Consider the following 17,438-nt stretch of genomic DNA (forward strand, 5'->3'; position numbering starts at 1 on the left):
CTGATTTAGAGAAAACCCTTGCTCCTATTCCAGATTCCATCTTGGAACCATCAGTGAAAACAGAGGTGCAAGCTTCGGTGCAGATTTTCCCTTGATCCAATCCTGCCTATTTGGAAAGATTGCCCTAGCACGACCCTCAAACTCTAGTTTGCAGATAGAGAGATCTGTCCGAAGTTCAGATAAATATGGTATTAACCGCCCAAAAATGCCACCATGTCCCTTGAGAGATTTCTTCTAGAGGCTAACCTCCTTGATGATTGCACTTTAAGCTGCTATGGAAATAAGGTGAAAGTCGATGGGAAGTAAGTGCAAAACGGTATTCTGGGCAGCACTGGGGCAAGTATTACACCCCGCGTGATTTCTTTAACTTGTCGCTGGAAAAGATTGTGAGGGCTGCAGATCGTAATCGCGCAGGCACCATTTATTACACAAGTGTACAGTTGCTGGCGTATGACGATGATGTGGACATCATCAGCCTTAATAATCGCGCTGTTAATTCTGCCTTTTCTACTCTTGATAAAGAAGCAAAGCGAATGATTCTGGTTGTGTGACAAAGTATCTCCTATCATGAAACAAACACTCGACTTACTCCCGTATCGGCATCCACGTCTGTACATATACAATCTATCCAATCGAAGTGTGACCGGCCAAATTCCAACATAGAGTTCCGTTATTAAAATAAATATTAAATGCTGCTATTTGATAGTTTTTTAAGAAATTTAGAAGAAATTAGAAAGGAATTTAGAAGGTGTACATTGTTTTTGTAAAATGAGTTCTGCGTATGAAAAAAGATATGCAGCAGTGTTCCTATGTACACACCCTAAAGACGTTGGCGACTATCCCGGACGAGGCCCAAACATGCCTCAACAATGCAAGATCAGAAGATCATTGATTTGATGGAGCCCAAACCGAACCGATCGTTGCGTGAAGCTGAAGCAGTTTGAGAGAAAAGTGGTGTGAATGTAAGGAAAAACACGATTCGAGGACGTTTACGTGCAGAAGACCTCAAATTTGCAAAGTTCACATTGCAAAAACCGCTGCTCTACTTATCACATAATGAAAAAAAAAAATTGCATGGACTATGACAAATTCAGAAGGGAATTAGGTAAACGTAATATTCATCTTACTTTTGGACGAATAGTAGTTGCATACGTCGGCCCTGGTGTTTGCTGATAATCGATAACTCCAACGAACTGTTAAGCATTCATGTAAGGTTCATGTTTCGGGCTGCTTCTCTGAAAAAGGATTTGATTGCTTATTTGAGTTCACCGCCAATCGGAATTCAGTTTTACTGAATAAAATTTACCAAAAAGCTTTACTACCATTTTTTTCTCGGGACAGACTAGCAAGTACAGCGACAGACACAATTAATACCATTATACTGCACTCGGAATCCGTTTTTAATTTTTTTTAATCTACTCGACCTCCGAAGACATCTGAGTAGATCTTGTGGTGGAGGTGGTCGCTTCTTAACACATCACTGCCAAAGACCTCAAGCCTGATTCGAGTGAAGGCGAGGCAGACGGACAGAAAGTAGTTCGCCGTCTCATGCTCCTCTCCACGTGATGGGCCGAGTGCACTGTCTGAGATGCCAACCTTTTCCATGTATCATACTTTGCCCATAAAAAGTGGCCCGTCATCAGTCTAACCACCCTCTGCTTAGTGACAGGAGGAACTGCAATAGTCGGTCGCTCTTAGCTGCGAAGATGTTTGGAAGAACTAGTCAATCATGGATTTTAAAACAAAACAACGACCCCAGGCATCGAAGTCGAAGGTGTGTAGAGTGGAAACAACCAAACGGGTTGAAATGCTGCATTGGCCTTCACAGTCACCTGATGCCAACCCTATTGAAAGTGTTTGGGCAATAGTTTACAAACACTCAAAGAAAAACAAATATGGGCGGTCAACAGTTATCAAGGCAAATTTAGGTTAGACGCTTATGGCAGACGGTTTTAAAAATAACCAAATCACTTAGACGATGTAGGTCCATTGTGGTACCACTGTGTAACATGGGACCCTCAGTATTTATTTATCTTGGAACCATATAGACACTCTTATGAAGCGCAGGATATATTTTATCGCAATACCGGATAGTTCCGTAAGAGAGTCGAAATGGTGTTGTATTTTCCCAACAACCTTGCTCTACCCCCAGCTAAGGCTGGACAATTACAGAGGAAGTTTTCTGCTGTTTCTTCCTGTTCCTCGTCTCTACAACGTCTGCAGTATTCATGGGAAAATACTCCTAGCCTAGAAGAGTACCTACCTATATTAACAGTCGAATCACCGATAACACAAGCCACGACCTTCAAGTTGTTTTCTCTTGAGAGATTGCGCAATTCTCCTGACATTTTCTTATCTATTTGCGGCCAAAGTAGCCTAATTGTAACACAAGTATTTGCTTCTCTCCATGACCTATGGGCTTCCTGGACGATATAGTTTTTTATCCCTAATTTCCAAGTTGTGGCTAATTTGGAACCGAATGCCTTCACAACTTGCGCAGAAATTAACACCGTATGGGCATTTTTCAAAACGTTCCGAAGTAAAAGTATCGCATCAATACTGTATGATACTTTGTAAAGTTATGCTTTGTAATCCTGCTAAAGTTTAGGAACATTTTATTTGCTTTGAATATTATAAGAATATTAGAAATTATTAATACAAACATCTTATAAGAATAAAAACAATTTCATTAAAACTTACTTTTCTTCGGTGTCCGCCATTTTTTACCTTTTTACACGTCCACATATTGCATCAGCTCTTTTAGTGATCCCTTGGTTGCTTCTTGCTGCATTTCGAGAACACCAACGATAGTTTTGGGAACACGACACATCGTCAAAGGTTTTGGAGTTGCATTTAGGACCAATTTACTTTGTTCGAACACAAAGCAACAGGCGTTTTGGAAAACGGCATATGACACAAGTCCTATGTATGAGGAAACCACCTGCTCTTGAAACCAATCAGCCCAGGGGTGAGGGCTCGGAATCACTCCTGCAGACATTTCCTAGAACTTGAACCACCTGCCAAGCACATCAGGGGGCATCTCTTGAACTAAACTGACGAGATCCAGAGCAAAACACAATTATAACTACTGGACCGGACAATATATAGATTAGGCATTCATCGGGAGACCCTTGTTCACTCCTCTCGGGAGCATAGGTCCTCGACAAGACTCTTCCACCGTGCATAGTGCGGTGCTGTTGTTTTTGCACCATACCATGAGATGTCGGCATCTGCAAGTTCGCGCAGCATCGACCTTCTCCAAGTGTTTTTTGGTCGACCGTGACCTCTTCTCCCTTGCTGGTTCCAGCCCAGTGTCATTCTCGTGATGCTATCTGGTGGTTTTCTCAACGTGTGACCTATCCATCGCCACTTTCTGCGTTTGATTTTTCTAAGGATGGGTTCCTCGTTAATCTCCACAGCGCGGTGTTAGGCCAGATTATTCTGTAGATGAAGCGGAGGCATTTGTTGACGAAAGATGGTAACCTCTGTGTGATACTATTAGAGACCAGCCATGTTTCGCTTACGTACAACAATACGAACTTGACGCATGAGCCGAATATTCGTAGTTTAGTGCGCCTGGAGATTTGCGAGCTCCCCCATACTGTGTGCATTCGCTCGAATGCCGCCCTTGCTTTATTTAGCCTGCAGTTGACATCTTCATCTGCTCCGCCGTGATGATGCAGCCGAGGTAGCAGAAGCTTTCGACGAACTCCACCGAGCATCCACCAATCAATATCTGCCTTGCGTTATTGTAGATAACTCTCATAGCCTCAAGACCACTTGACGATGTTGACCTCCAGCTTGACAGTGCATGCCATCGCGACTAGTTAGTCCGCCTTCGCTTGCATGTCAAAGAGTTTGTGAGATAGGAGGCAGAAGTCCAACTCCTCAAGATGTCTGGTGAAGCTCCATACGATGCCCTTTTTGTGCAGGGTCAGTTGGCTCATGACGTCAAGTACGATAGCGAAGAGAAGGGGCGACAGGGTACAACCTTGCCTTATATATATGTCCGGCATATGAAGGCACCCCGCACGATACTAACCACCTATTCACATGCCCCATCAAACCTACTCAGCTAGCACCTAGCACCTCTCTCTCTCTGGGCCGAACCTATTGAAACAGCACTTACTTTCTGTCAAAAAAATATCGAGAATTGTTCATTTAAAAAGCGCGCGTTACACATACTTCTATGTCTACATTTTTTTTGTTGAAATGTTGGTACAACTGTCCTCTATAGTCTCGCAGAGTTTGAGCGGAATCTGTCAATTAGCTTGTTTTTGGCATTTATTTATATCAGTCAACCGCAGGTGTGCTCTGAGATTTTCACTATGGTAAACATATCGAACAAAGAATTTTTCTTAAATTTTGTATTTTGCACGGGATTTCGTGTGCCGAATCGTTAAAAATGTTGCAAAAAGCCTATGGCAAGTGTGCTTTATCAAAAACGTGAAAAACACGGATCTACGAGTGGTATAAGGCTTTTGCAGAGGGCCGTGAAGTCTTAGAATATTTGCCCCGATCTGGTCGCCCATCCACGACTTCAACGGATGATAACGTAGACAAAGTCAAGGAAATGGTGCTGGGAAACCACCATTTAAGTTTGAGGGAGTTAGCTCGCGACCTTAGCGTGTCTCACGAATCAATTCGCAACATTTTACACCATCAATTGGGCATGAGACGCGTGGCTGCGGGACTCGTTTCAAGATAGTTGAATTTCTTTCAAAAATTCATCGGAAGGTGGCTGAAGACATGCTTGAGCAAGTGAATTCGGACCCAACATTTATCCAGCGCATCATAACAGGTGATAAGACGTGGGTATATGAGTTTAACATGCAAACCAGTCAACAGGCGGAGACGAAACCCAAAAAACCACATCAAAGCCGGCCAAAAGTGAAAGTCATGCAACTCGTTTTCTTTGATTATCATGGCGTTGTGCTCTTGGAACTCAATTCAAATAGTTCTACGGTAAATTAAGAATATTATTTGGAAGTTATGCGAAGTTTGAGAGAGAATGTGCGTAGAAAACGGCCCAATTTGTGGAAAAAAACTCATGGATCTTGCACCGTCTCAAAAGGCTCATGCGCACACTTTTTTGACCAAAAACTCGACAAATATCATTGAAAAACCACCACATTCACCGGATTTAGCCTCCTGTGACTTTTTCCTTTTCCCAAAACTTAAATTGCCACTCCGCGGACGACGCTTTGAGTCGATAGAGGTCATTAAGGAGAATTCGCTGAAGGAACTGAAGAAGATCTCTTCAAACGCATTTAAAAGGTGCTTTAACGGCTGGACTAATCGTTGATTACTGGACATTCGTATTGCTTCGAAGGCGACAAAATGAATTTTGATGATAAAATAATTATTTAGCGTTTTATTAAGCAATTCCCGGTACTTTTTTCACAGAATGTATATAGCACAGGTTTCCTCTGGTATCACCCCAGCGAAGCGGCAATTTTCCTTTAACACTTAAATAACTCGATAGCAATGCCTAATGCTACAACAACAACTAACCAACACACATTGGATAATAGTTAAAATTTTTATTTGTAATCTGAAAAAAGTGTGTGTGTTTGTGTATTAGTGGTTTTATTTATATTTTCTGTATTGTATTTATATTAAATAAATACTTTATATTACATTATTCGATATAATAATATTAATAAATTGCAATTTGGATTTTTTTGTTTTTTTTTTGTTGTATTTTGTTTGCCATTTTTGCATTTTTCACAAAAGTATGCATAAATGCACGCCAATGAAATTATAAATATTACTTTAATAAATAATTAAAAATTAAGAGCTGTATACATATTTCTTTCTATTTGTTGTTTTTTTTTTCTTTGATTTTTGTTAATTTTTTCTGTATAATAGTACTTTGTAAATTATTAGTAGTAAATAATTTGTGCATAAAAAAGCGCACAAAATGTACGTAAAGAGTACCAACATGACGACACGATCGTTATTACTACAAATATAATTATTAACACGAATTACAAAAAGATAATTTTCTGCTGGACGACTTAAGTTTAACTTCAATAGTGGGGGTTCGTAATTTTTTTTTTATATTTTTTATTTATTTAATTATTTTTTTCATTTTATATTTTTCATTCAGAGTTCAACGTACATGTGTTAGTTTTTTTCTGATTTTGTTTTTGTAAGTAGTTGCATATTTGTTGGTGTTTAAATTGAACATTTTTAATTTAGTATTGTAATTAATTATTTTATATAAAAATACGATGCACTTAAGGTTTGAAACAAACTTTGTTTTTCTTTTTTTTTTACTCCTTATGTACAATCAATGTGCAAAGAATTACGATCGGTGGAGAATTGATTCCTTATTACTGAGTCGCTCGCAGAAAAGTTACGTATACGACCCGCCGCTGCGACTGCGAACAGAAATTTGCTAACACTGATGATCGCTAACACATGAACTCCACATCCACACACGAATGCTAAATTCCAAATTTTAATTTTTCAACACTACGAAGTAAATAAACAAATTTTAGCTTAAAAATTATTTCTTTAGCATTATTTTGCAATTATTTTCGTTTTCTTGCGAATAATACTTTTGAATGAGGAAAGACAGCAAAATTTTAGCATAGTTCAAATGAAAAAAATTATGGATGCCTTTATTCTTTAAAAATGAGTGATGATATTTTGTAAGAAAAATTCTATTAATAAAATATATAATTTCACAAGTTTTAAATTACAATTTGTTAAAAAACAAATTTGAAGAAATCAGCTGTTAAACTCCTGTACAACATTTTTTTTTTAATCTTTCCACATCATTCCTTTTATTGACTTTTGTTAATATTATAATAATTTTAGCAATCGATCGTATTGGTGACGCATTGGTAAAATTTTTTGACCTCAAATGAAAAATTATATATTATATTACAAAAAAAATTTCTCAAAATAACTAATAGGACTATGAATAAGTTCGTTTCGGTTTTACAACAGATGGCGTAACTTGATTATTATTCCATCGATCCACATTTCCAAACATTCATTGGAGAGCTACTGTCGTAAGGCACAAACGTCAGTATAAGTTTTTTATTTGAAGCGTAAACAACAATATTTTTACCACACTTGAAAATGTCTAATTTCGTGCCAAATAATGTGTTTTTGCGGGGAATTCTTCTTCATTATTTTAATATGAAGAAAAAAGCAGCCGAAAGTCATCGTATCTTGGTGGAAGTTTATGGTGAGCATGCTCTATCTGAGCGAACGTGCCAGAAGTGGTTTGCACGCTTTAAAAGTGGTGATTTTGGCTTGGAAGACGAAGAACGCGAGGGTGCGCCGCCAAAGTTCATGGATACCGAATTGGAGGAATTGCTCGATCAAGATCCGGCTCAAACGCAAGAAGAGGTTGCAAAAACTTTGGGAGTTGATCAATCAACCATTTCCAAACGTTTAAAAGCCATGGGAATGATCCGAAAGGTAGGCCATTGGGTGCCGTATGAATTGAAGCCAAGAGACGTTGAACGCCGTTTTATGGCATGCGAACAACTGCTTCAACGGCACAAAAGAAAGGGTTTTTTGCATCGAATTGTGACTGGCGATGAAAAGTGGGTCCATTACGACAATCCAAAACGTCGGGCAACGTATGGATACCCTGGCCATGCTTCAACATCGACGTCGGCGCAGAATATTCATGGCCTGAAGGTTATGCTGTGTATCTGGTGGGACCAGCTGGGTGTTGTGTATTATGAGCTACTGAAACCGAATGAAACGATTACGGGGGATGTCTACCGACGACAATTGATGCGTTTGAGCCGAGCACTGCGAGAAAAACGGCCGCAATACGCCGATAGACACGACAAAGTTATTTTGCAACATGACAATGCTCGGCCACATGTTGCACAAGTGGTCAAAACATACTTAGAAACGCTCAAATGGGATGTCCTACCCCACCCGCCGTATAGTCCAGACCTTGCGCCATCCGATTACTATCTCTTCCGATCGATGCAAGATGGCCTGGCTGACCAGCACTTCCGTAATTACGATGAAGTCAAAAAATGGATCGATTCGTGGATTGCGGCAAAACCGACCGAATTTTTCACAAAGGGAATCCGTGAATTGCCAGAAAGATGGGAAAAAGTAGTAGTAAGCGATGGACAATATTTTGAATATTAAATTTGTAACCATTTTACGTCAATAAAGTTTCAAATTTCGAAAAAAAACCGCACGAACTTATTCATAGTCCTATTATTTTTTTTTAATTTACCTTAATTTCTAAATTGAAATAAAAATGGTTATTCTTTCTGAATCGCATTTTGAAACTCCCCAATAAATAAAACAAATTCCTTGAGAAATCTACGAAATGGTGGTACGTTGTCCACCTCCTTCCTTTTTTTTTTGGCGTTTGTTGAAACTTTGTCTGAATTTCAGATTGTGTAGTAATAATTCCGAACGTATTCTACAATTTTTTCACCGCAAATGAAAAATTACACACAAAAAACTTTCTCAAAAAAAAAAAAAAAATTATTAATTTACCACATTTTTATACATTTTTAGTATAAAAGTAATTATTTTTTCTGAATCTTATTCGAAACTTTTTCCTAATAAAAAAAAATTCGTTTACAATTCTTTGAAAAATCCAGTAAATGGCGCTACGTTTGAACTCAGTAATGTCACTCTACCAAATTCGAGTTTATGACGTAGCCATTCGAGCTCAGTGAGGTCTTTTTCGTAGGGTAAATGAAAATCGTTTTACGAAGGATCCAGTGATAGAGCTGAATAAGGCTGACTTAGGCTGAATAGGGCTGCCTAGCACGGAAAAGTGAAACATGACCTTAGAAATTGTGCTATACAATATAAAAAAATATTGTTTTCAGAAGTTAAAAACAAAAATTAAAAAAATAATAAAAAAAAGATATAAAAAATAATAAAAATAAAAATATTAAAGAAATAATAAAAAAAAATTAAAAAAAAAAACACAAAATAAATAAAAAAATAATAAAAATCTAAAAAAAAATAATAAAAAACTAAAAAAAATAATCACAATAAAACAAATAATCACAAAGAAAAAAATAACAAAAATAATCACGAAAAAATAAAAAACAAAAAAATGGTAACAAAAATTATATAATAAAAAAAATTAAAAATATAATAAAAATAAATAAAAAAAGATTAAAAAAATAATCACAAAAAAAATAATATAAATAATAACAAAAAAAAATAATAAAAAAAAATTAAAAAATAAATAAAAAAGATGAAAAAACAAAAAAATAATCACAAAAAAAAAATAAAAAAATAATCACCAAAAAAAATAGAAAAATAATAACAAACAAACAATAATAAAAAATAATAGTAAAAAAAATTATAAAAATAAAGAAAGGAAGATTAAAAAAATAAAAAAAAATCACAAAAAAATAATGAAAATAATAACAAAAATAATAACAAAAATAAAATAAAAAATTAAAAATAATAAGAAAATAATAATAAAGAATAATAAAAAAATAGTTATAAAAGATTAAAAAAATAAAAACATAATCACAAAAAAAATAATAAAAATAATAACAAAAAAAAAATAATAAAAAAACTAAAACATAAATAAAAAAAGATTAAAAACACAAAAAAAATAATCACAAAAAAAAAAATAAAAAAATAATCACCAAAAAAATAATAAAAATAATAACAAACAAACAATAATAAGAAATAATAGTAAAACAAATTTTAAAAATAAAGAAAAGAAGATTAAAAAAATTAAAAAAATCCCAAAAAAAAATGAAAATAATAACAAAAATAAAATAAAAAATTAAAAATAATAATAAAGAATAATAATGCCCTTTGGTTGGGCACCTATTGCGGCGCGTCCCAGGTGGTGGATAGGGTACGCCACAGTTATCTTCTGTGGTTAAGTAGGTCATAGCCTTGGTAAAAGCCTACTCGCGAACCAGCCTAGTTCTCGTCAACCAACAACTATGGTAGGGGGAACAACATGTAGTGCAGTGTTACTGCACGCGTGCCGTAACTGCCATAATTGCTGGCAGTGACCCATATCCACTTCGGTGGAAGGCGAGAAGCCACTCGTATTAGTAGGTCATGTCTCTGCTAATACGAATGGAGTAAACATGGACTCACGGGGAGAAGGCCACTTCCTTATATCAAAGGCTACCAATCCAAGGTGGAACAGCATACGCCGAGGGATGCATGGCTTAGGGTGAGCTAAGTCGCTAGTATGCGGACTCTGGGGCACCTGTCGCACCCCAGTTTAAATTCGACTTACCACGGCATAGGGCTCTGCCGTGGCGAACCCCATTATTTCCCTACGAATATCTCTGGTTACGACTGCTGACTCGTCAGCTGAGTGACCGCCCCGCAAAAATGAACAAAACTAACATAAAACAAACAACACAACAAAAAATTCCTTCCCGACGCGGAAGACCCGTTGGCTCCACCAAACTTATGGCGGGGTCAAAAACCACCCCTTCGGTGGCTAAAGTGCTCACTAAGAGCAAGACCGTCAAGGAGACACCACCGCACTCCCAGGTGGCTTCTACTTCCTCCAAAACCGACTCGGGTGCGGAGAACCCATTGATCACCAAATCTGTTTTGCCAGAAACTGGGAAAACAAGTCGGACAGAAGTCTCCAGAAAACCTATCCCTCCTCATCTCCGTCGATACAGAGATCGAAGACGCGCCACTTTCCTTACGGAAAAGTTCGGCAAAACCCCTGAGGAGGAGCTGTCCGACCAACAAAAGTCAACTCTCGGTTGGGCCCGGGAATTTCTTCGGAAGTATGAGGCGTCCAAAGAGAAACCGAGTGCAGCTAAGCGGCAGCGGTCTTCAGAGGATCCTTCTAGCTCCAACGACCCCAAGAAGCATAAAGCTTCCTCTGAGGTCAAATTACGCAAGTTCTGCGAAGTTGCCAGAGATAGTCTGGTCATGGCGGTGGTGGATAAGAGCCACCCTGACGGTTTCATCTCTCCATCAAACTGGAAGATTGTGGAGAGAAAACTCCAGTTGGGATACCTGGACGTTCTGAAGCAGAACCCAGGGCCTCCTCCTTTCTGCTCTGACGCGGGATGGTTCCAGGCAAGGGTCAAGTTGATCGCGTGCTCGGATCAACGTTCGGTCAGCCTGTACGGCAAGGCCCTCGACCGACTCGGCGAGGTATGGCCCGGAGCGAATCTCCAACTCATCAAAAAGAGTGAAATTCCCAACAAACCCCGCGGCAGAGCAAGAATACCTGTAGAGCCATCCGATCCGGAAACCATCCTGGAGCTACTGAAGATCGGAAACCCGAACCTACCCACCGAAAACTGGAGGGTAGTTAAGGTGGAAGAGCCTTCAGGAAACTCCAGACATGTCACGCTGCTCCTGGACCAGGAAAGCGTTCAAGCACTGGACGACCGCAAGGGGATTGTGGCATTCGGGTTCACTACCACTACCATTTGGACCTATCAGCCGAAAAATCTCCTCGCACCCAGCGAAGAGAGTACGGCGGCCCCCGAGATGGATGTCGATAAGCCTCTCTCACAAGATTCGACGATTGAGTCCGACTCGGAATCAAACAGCGAACTTGTGGGAAACTTATTTAACATTCAACTCGGGGACGAGGATAGTCTTTTAGATAGCGGTGATGACGCGAACGCCACAGTCATCGAATGTCCGTCTAAAAGTGCTGCAGATTAATCTGCACCACTCTAAGGCTGCCTCGGCAGCCCTCATTCTTCGTCTCTCTGACCTCAGAGAAGACATCATTCTCATCCAAGAACCTTGGATATCAAACAACAAGATATGCGGCCTGAAAGATAGGCACTACACCTTGTTTCAAGGTGAGGCTAACGTTAGATCGCGCTCTTGTATTCTCATTCGAAAACATATTAATGCTTTTCTTCTTCCCTTTAGCAATGCTGACACCACTGCCATAGAGGTTGAAGCTGTCCACGGCCCGATTTGGATTGTGTCGGCTTACATGCCTTACGACGCAGCGGAGGCGCCTCCTCCTGAAGCAGTGAGAAGGCTCGTCAATACGGCGCATCTGATCCAGAAACGCGTCATTATTGGAGCAGACGCTAATGCACATAATACTGTTTGGGGCAGTACAAACAACAACACACGAGGTGAGCAACTTTTTGATTATATTCTAGCGAATAAGCTTGATATATGTAATAGAGGTGATGTCCCTACGTTTCTTAACTCGTCTAGAAGAGAGGTACTCGATATTACTCTTGCTAGCGAATCATGTACACAACTGGTGCAGGACTGGAGCGTTGATAAACAGCACTCTTTTTCCGACCACCAATATATAACATTCACTTTAAAAGCCGAAACGGCAAAACCCATGAAGTACCTTAACAAAAAGCGTATGAATTGGATCAAATATAAAGAACATCTTGCCAATGGACTTCCTGATATCAGGCAGTTTGAAATGGCAAATAAAAACGATATCGAAAACGCTGTCAACATGATAACGAAGACGTGTCAAAGCGCAGCACGACAATCTTGTCCCCTGACAAAAACAGGAGGTAAGCATAAACCTTTTTGGTGGACTCCAGAAATCTCAGAACTTCGCAATCGAACTCGGAAACTCTTTAACCAATCTAAAATAACAGACGAATGGGAAGAATATCGACAATGTCTCAAAGACTTTAAGAAAGCTGTCAGAAGTGCAAAACGCACATCCTGGCGATCATACACTCAAGAATTAGAAAACACCTCAGAAGTAAGCAGACTACGCAAGGTTCTTGCTTCAAACCCAGTCTCTCCCAGTTTTATCATGACTCAAGATGGAACTTGGACTACTTCAACTGACCACACTCTTAGAATACTTCTAGAATCTCACTTTCCAGGCTGTGTTGCCAACTTACCTGCACTTCCCTGCACTTTTCAGAGTAATTATGGGAATAGATCAGATCTAATCAGCTCTAATAGCATCTCTACAGCAATACTAAGCTTTAAAAAATTTAAATCACCAGGTCCTGACAACATCATTCCAGCAGAACTTCAAGAAGGACTAGAAATTCTACTGCCTTGGTTAACCAGGATCTTTAACAAGTGTTTAAATCTGTCTTATCTTCCGACAATTTGGAAGAAATCGAAGGTAGTATTCATTCCGAAAACGGGGAAGCCTTCACACTGTAAACCAAACGACTTCAGGCCCATTAGCCTAACCTCTTTTTGCTTAAAGGCTTTTGAAAAAGTCTTAGATGAGCAAATCAAAACCCAACTTGATACTAAGTTGATCTCAGAGGCACAACATGCCTACACTAAAGGGAAATCGACTGAAACGGCACTTCATTCACTGGTGCAAACAGTGGAAACTTCCCTTCACAATAAGGAGTACTCTCTTGTCGCATTTATGGACATAGAAGGTGCTTTTAATAATATTGAACCCAACGCTATTTTGTCTGAAATTGCCAAATTGGGTATTAATTACTCCATCCGTAAGATGATCGAACAAATGCTCCAAAGTAGAATAATCACTTCAGAGCTTGGGTTAAGCCGCATGAGAATGTACGCCGTCAAAGGCACTCCTCAAGGCGGAGTACTTTCACCCCTTCTCTGGAATCTCGCTGTAAACAGTTTGCTCCGAAATCTCGAAAAAGCAGGCTGCAAGGTTGTAGCCTATGCAGATGATATTGCTCTCTGCGTGTCAGGCAAACACCTGAATACTCTTACTGAGCTCATGCAACGCTCAATCAATATTCTGTCAAAATGGTGCACCGAGTGCGGACTAAATGCGAATCCAGCAAAGACAGATCTTGTTCTCTTCAATAGGAAACAACAATCTCCTCCACTGCAAACAATAACCTTAAAAGGGGAATCATTACTCCTATCTGATTCAGCTAAATATCTAGGAGTTATTCTAGATAGGAAGTTGAGTTGGAAATTGAACATCGAAAACAGATGCAAAAAAGCTTTCATAGCTCTTTATACTTGCAAGAAAGCTATAGGCAAAACCTGGGGTTTTTCACCTCGGATCATTTATTGGATATATACCTCGATCATCAAACCGATACTCTTCTACGGTGTGGTTGTATGGTGGACAGCACTCGAAAAACGGTGTAGAGTAGCCACAATTGATCGAGTTCAAAGAACAGCCTGCCTCCTGATAACAGGATGCTTAAGTACAACACCTACTAAGGCTCTAAATACGTTGCTTCACTTGTTCCCTATCGATCTGGCTGGCAAAGCGATTGCAGCGAAAGCAGCGACACGCATGAATGCTATATCGAAATGGAATAAGTATCTTGGCCATTCGGCCATACTGAACAGGAACACTGTTATCTCTTCTGACACAGACTATCATGTAAGTCTTCCATCACCACCCTTGCTATTCTCCTGTTCACTCCCAACTAGGGAAGAATGGAAGACAAATCTAACCGAAATCAATGGCCCTCTGACTATATATACAGATGGTTCAAAACAAGACGGCAAAGTGGGATTTGGAATCTTTTCCAATTCCCCTCACATCAATCTATCATTTAGATTACCCGACTACTGTAGCGTATTCCAAGCGGAAGTATGCGCTATCTGGTATGCTGCGAAAACTCTCTTAGAAAATAGAATATCACTAGAGGATATCCGCTTTTTCACCGACAGTCAAGCGGCCGTTCGAGCACTCAGCTCCTCTTATACCCACTCAGATGTGGTTCGATCCTGTCTCTTATCTCTTAACGAGATAAGTGTTCAGAATTCTGTCCAAGTTATCTGGATACCGGGTCACAGTGGATTCGAAGGTAACTGCAAAGCTGATGAGCTCGCAAGAGCCGGAGCTGCGCAATCAAATGTTAGTAACTTACCCACAATCCACATTCCGCTCTCAACATGTAAATTGCTCATTGATCGAGAATTTCACATCATTGCTGATCGGAGGTGGCGAGTGGAAACTACTTGCGTTACGACCAGACAAATCTGGCCATCCTACAATCTGAAACAGACGAAAACCCTTATAAGTCTTTCGAAACACGAACTAAGGCATATAATATCTCTTATCACCGGCCACTGCCTGTTGGGCACTCACGCACGTCGGCTCGGGGTTCCTCAGAACGACCTGTGCAGATACTGCGAGGACGAAGATGAAGAAGTATCGAGTAGACATTTGCTGTGCAGTTGTCCCGGTCTAGCCAGAAGTCGCCTCGCTCTTCTTGGCTCTCCAACAATTGACAATCTTTCAGTACTCTCGAGCCTGAAAATCGAATCTCTCATCAAATTCTCGAAACGAATTAATATCTTTGACCAAAATCCACAATAAAAATCTCGGTTAGGTGGGGAAATCATGTAACATAATGAGCTCTAGGGCAACACAACGGACCCAACTTGCGGTCTATGTGGCACTCCGATGCGGGGTCACCCTTAAACCAACCAACCAACCAACCATAATAAAAAAATAGTAATAAAAGATTAAAAAAATAAAAAAATAATCACAAAAAAATAATAAAAATAATAACAAAAAAATAATAATAAAAAAACTAAAAAATAAATAAAAAAAGATTAAAAAAACAAAAAAATAATCACAAAAAAAAATAAAAAAATTATCACCAAAAAAATAATAAAAATAATAACAAACAAACAATAATAAAAAATAATAGTAAAAAAAATTTTAAAAATAAAGAAAAGATTAAAAAAATTAAAAAAATCACAAAAAAAAATGAAAATAATAACAAAAATAAAATAAAAAATTAAAAATAATAATAAAGAATTATAAAAAAATAGCAATACAATAAATTTATATGGCTCTTCAAAGCAACTTCCTATTTCCACCGCCCTTTAACTGCATTTTGCACCTAATTTCCCAGGCAATTGTTGTCGTAAACACTCTTCCGAACGTAGTTACCGAAAATTAGCTACACTAACAGAATATAAATGCTAAGTTTACAGTGGAAGGCGTAAAATAAAAGTAAAAATTTTTAGAAGATGATTTCAGGCGCTGCCAGAGCGGTCACTGCACAAGTAAATTGCAAGATATAGGTAATTTATGTTTGTGTGTTAGTCTATAACGATAGTCTATAATAAGCTCTAATACTTAGTACTCTAATATCAAAAAATATATTCGGCAATAAACAAGAATCCATTTGGAAATAAAAAATACTAAAAAAACAAACCAAAAATAAAAAATTTACAAAGGTTCCTCTTTACACAAAAATGTAGCTAGATTTTCACAAAGATCTTCAAGTGTAAACAAAAATAAACAGTTATTAACCTCTCTTTAATACCCTTCATATTTCTGAAAGTTAGCAGCGCCTTTAACAGCAGTTGTGTTTTTGCCAGAAAGAGCCTTTACGATTTGCGATTTTTCTCTCATCTTTCGTAATTCAATGCACGAGTACTGTAGGTAGTCGAAATTTATGCGAAAAAAGTTAAATTGCTTTTCTGCTGCAAGTATGCATTTTTTTAAGGTTTTTAATTTTTGGAGTCTTCAATTTTAGAGTTACGATGTATTTTAATTATTTTTTTTTTGTATTTACTGTATTTTTACAACTATTTTGCGATTGTTTCAAGCATTGACAATATTAATATATTTTATGAATCATATTTTATATGCTTTATCTCTGGTTTTTCCATGCTTAAAATTATTGCATTCTTTCCTTAAATTATTTTCTCATAATACTTAACGTTTAGGGTAGATTTTAGTTTAATACTATAGCCAGTAGAAAGCGCTTGTCGAAGCGTTTTGGACTTTATAATTTCGCTTCGCATTTCTCTGAAGCAAATTTGCTTTGTTAATAATACCAAGTTAGGCGATTTATGTATGATTTCGTTTTCTATTTTGATTCGTTTTCTAGTTAGAGGAGATATTTCGTATGTGTGTGTGTATACATATTTTTTAATTAAATAAAACTTAAGTCATAGTTTATTAATTATGCTGCAAATAAGGTAAACAATTAAAATTTGCGAAATCCAGTGCATAGTGTTGTTGGACGAATCTAAAGAAAAAACAGCAATTGAAATATTTTCGAAAGCATTTTATGGGTCTTTAATAATAAAAACAAAAAAAAACAACAAAAGCATTTTATGGGTCTTTAATAATAAAAACAAAAACAAACATTAAATTAATGTAAAAAGTACTTAGCAAGCAAAAACAAGCAAATGGACGTAGTTCTCTATTTTTTATTACTAAAGAATATACAATTTTTCCCAACACATTTAGTCCTATATTGAATCGAACGAACTCGAATTCGATTAATGTGAAAACTAAGAAAAAAATACCATCACTGAACTGGAAATTTGTAGAGCGGCAGCACCGACTCAACACAGAATATCAAGGCGTTGATATTTTTGAATGCAGTTTTATCGGCGAAAGTAGTATGGAAACAATTTAATAAAAATTAAAAACAAAATAAAAAAAAATATTATAGTATATTATTAAAACAAATAATATTAAAAAATAAAAAATTATATAAAAAAAAACAAATTGAAAAAATAATAATAATAATAAAATATTTAGAAAACCAAAATAAAAAAAAAAAACTGGAAAATAATAAAAA

At 37.7% G+C, this 17,438-nt stretch overlaps 1 protein-coding gene across 1 annotated transcript; it reads left to right on the forward strand.

The window, feature by feature from the left end:
• The first annotated feature begins 9,790 nt into the window (after positions 1-9,790).
• Positions 9,791-12,685, forward strand: LOC128855614 (uncharacterized). Its single transcript, XM_054090662.1, has 2 exons — positions 9,791-11,783; positions 11,857-12,685. The coding sequence occupies exon 1, from the start codon at positions 10,330-10,332 to the stop codon at positions 11,638-11,640; it is 1,311 nt and encodes a 436-aa protein (XP_053946637.1). The 5' UTR covers positions 9,791-10,329; the 3' UTR covers positions 11,641-11,783; positions 11,857-12,685.
• The last annotated feature ends 4,753 nt before the right edge of the window (positions 12,686-17,438 follow it).

The sequence above is a fragment of the Anastrepha ludens genome, chromosome 2 (genome assembly GCF_028408465.1).
Source record: "Anastrepha ludens isolate Willacy chromosome 2, idAnaLude1.1, whole genome shotgun sequence".
NCBI classification, from domain to species: domain Eukaryota; kingdom Metazoa; phylum Arthropoda; class Insecta; order Diptera; family Tephritidae; genus Anastrepha; species Anastrepha ludens.

Bases quoted from the DNA above. Each gene is read 5' to 3' on its own strand.
- LOC128855614 (XM_054090662.1), top strand. From the start codon at position 10,330: ATGAACAAAACTAACATAAAACAAACAACACAACAAAAAATTCCTTCC.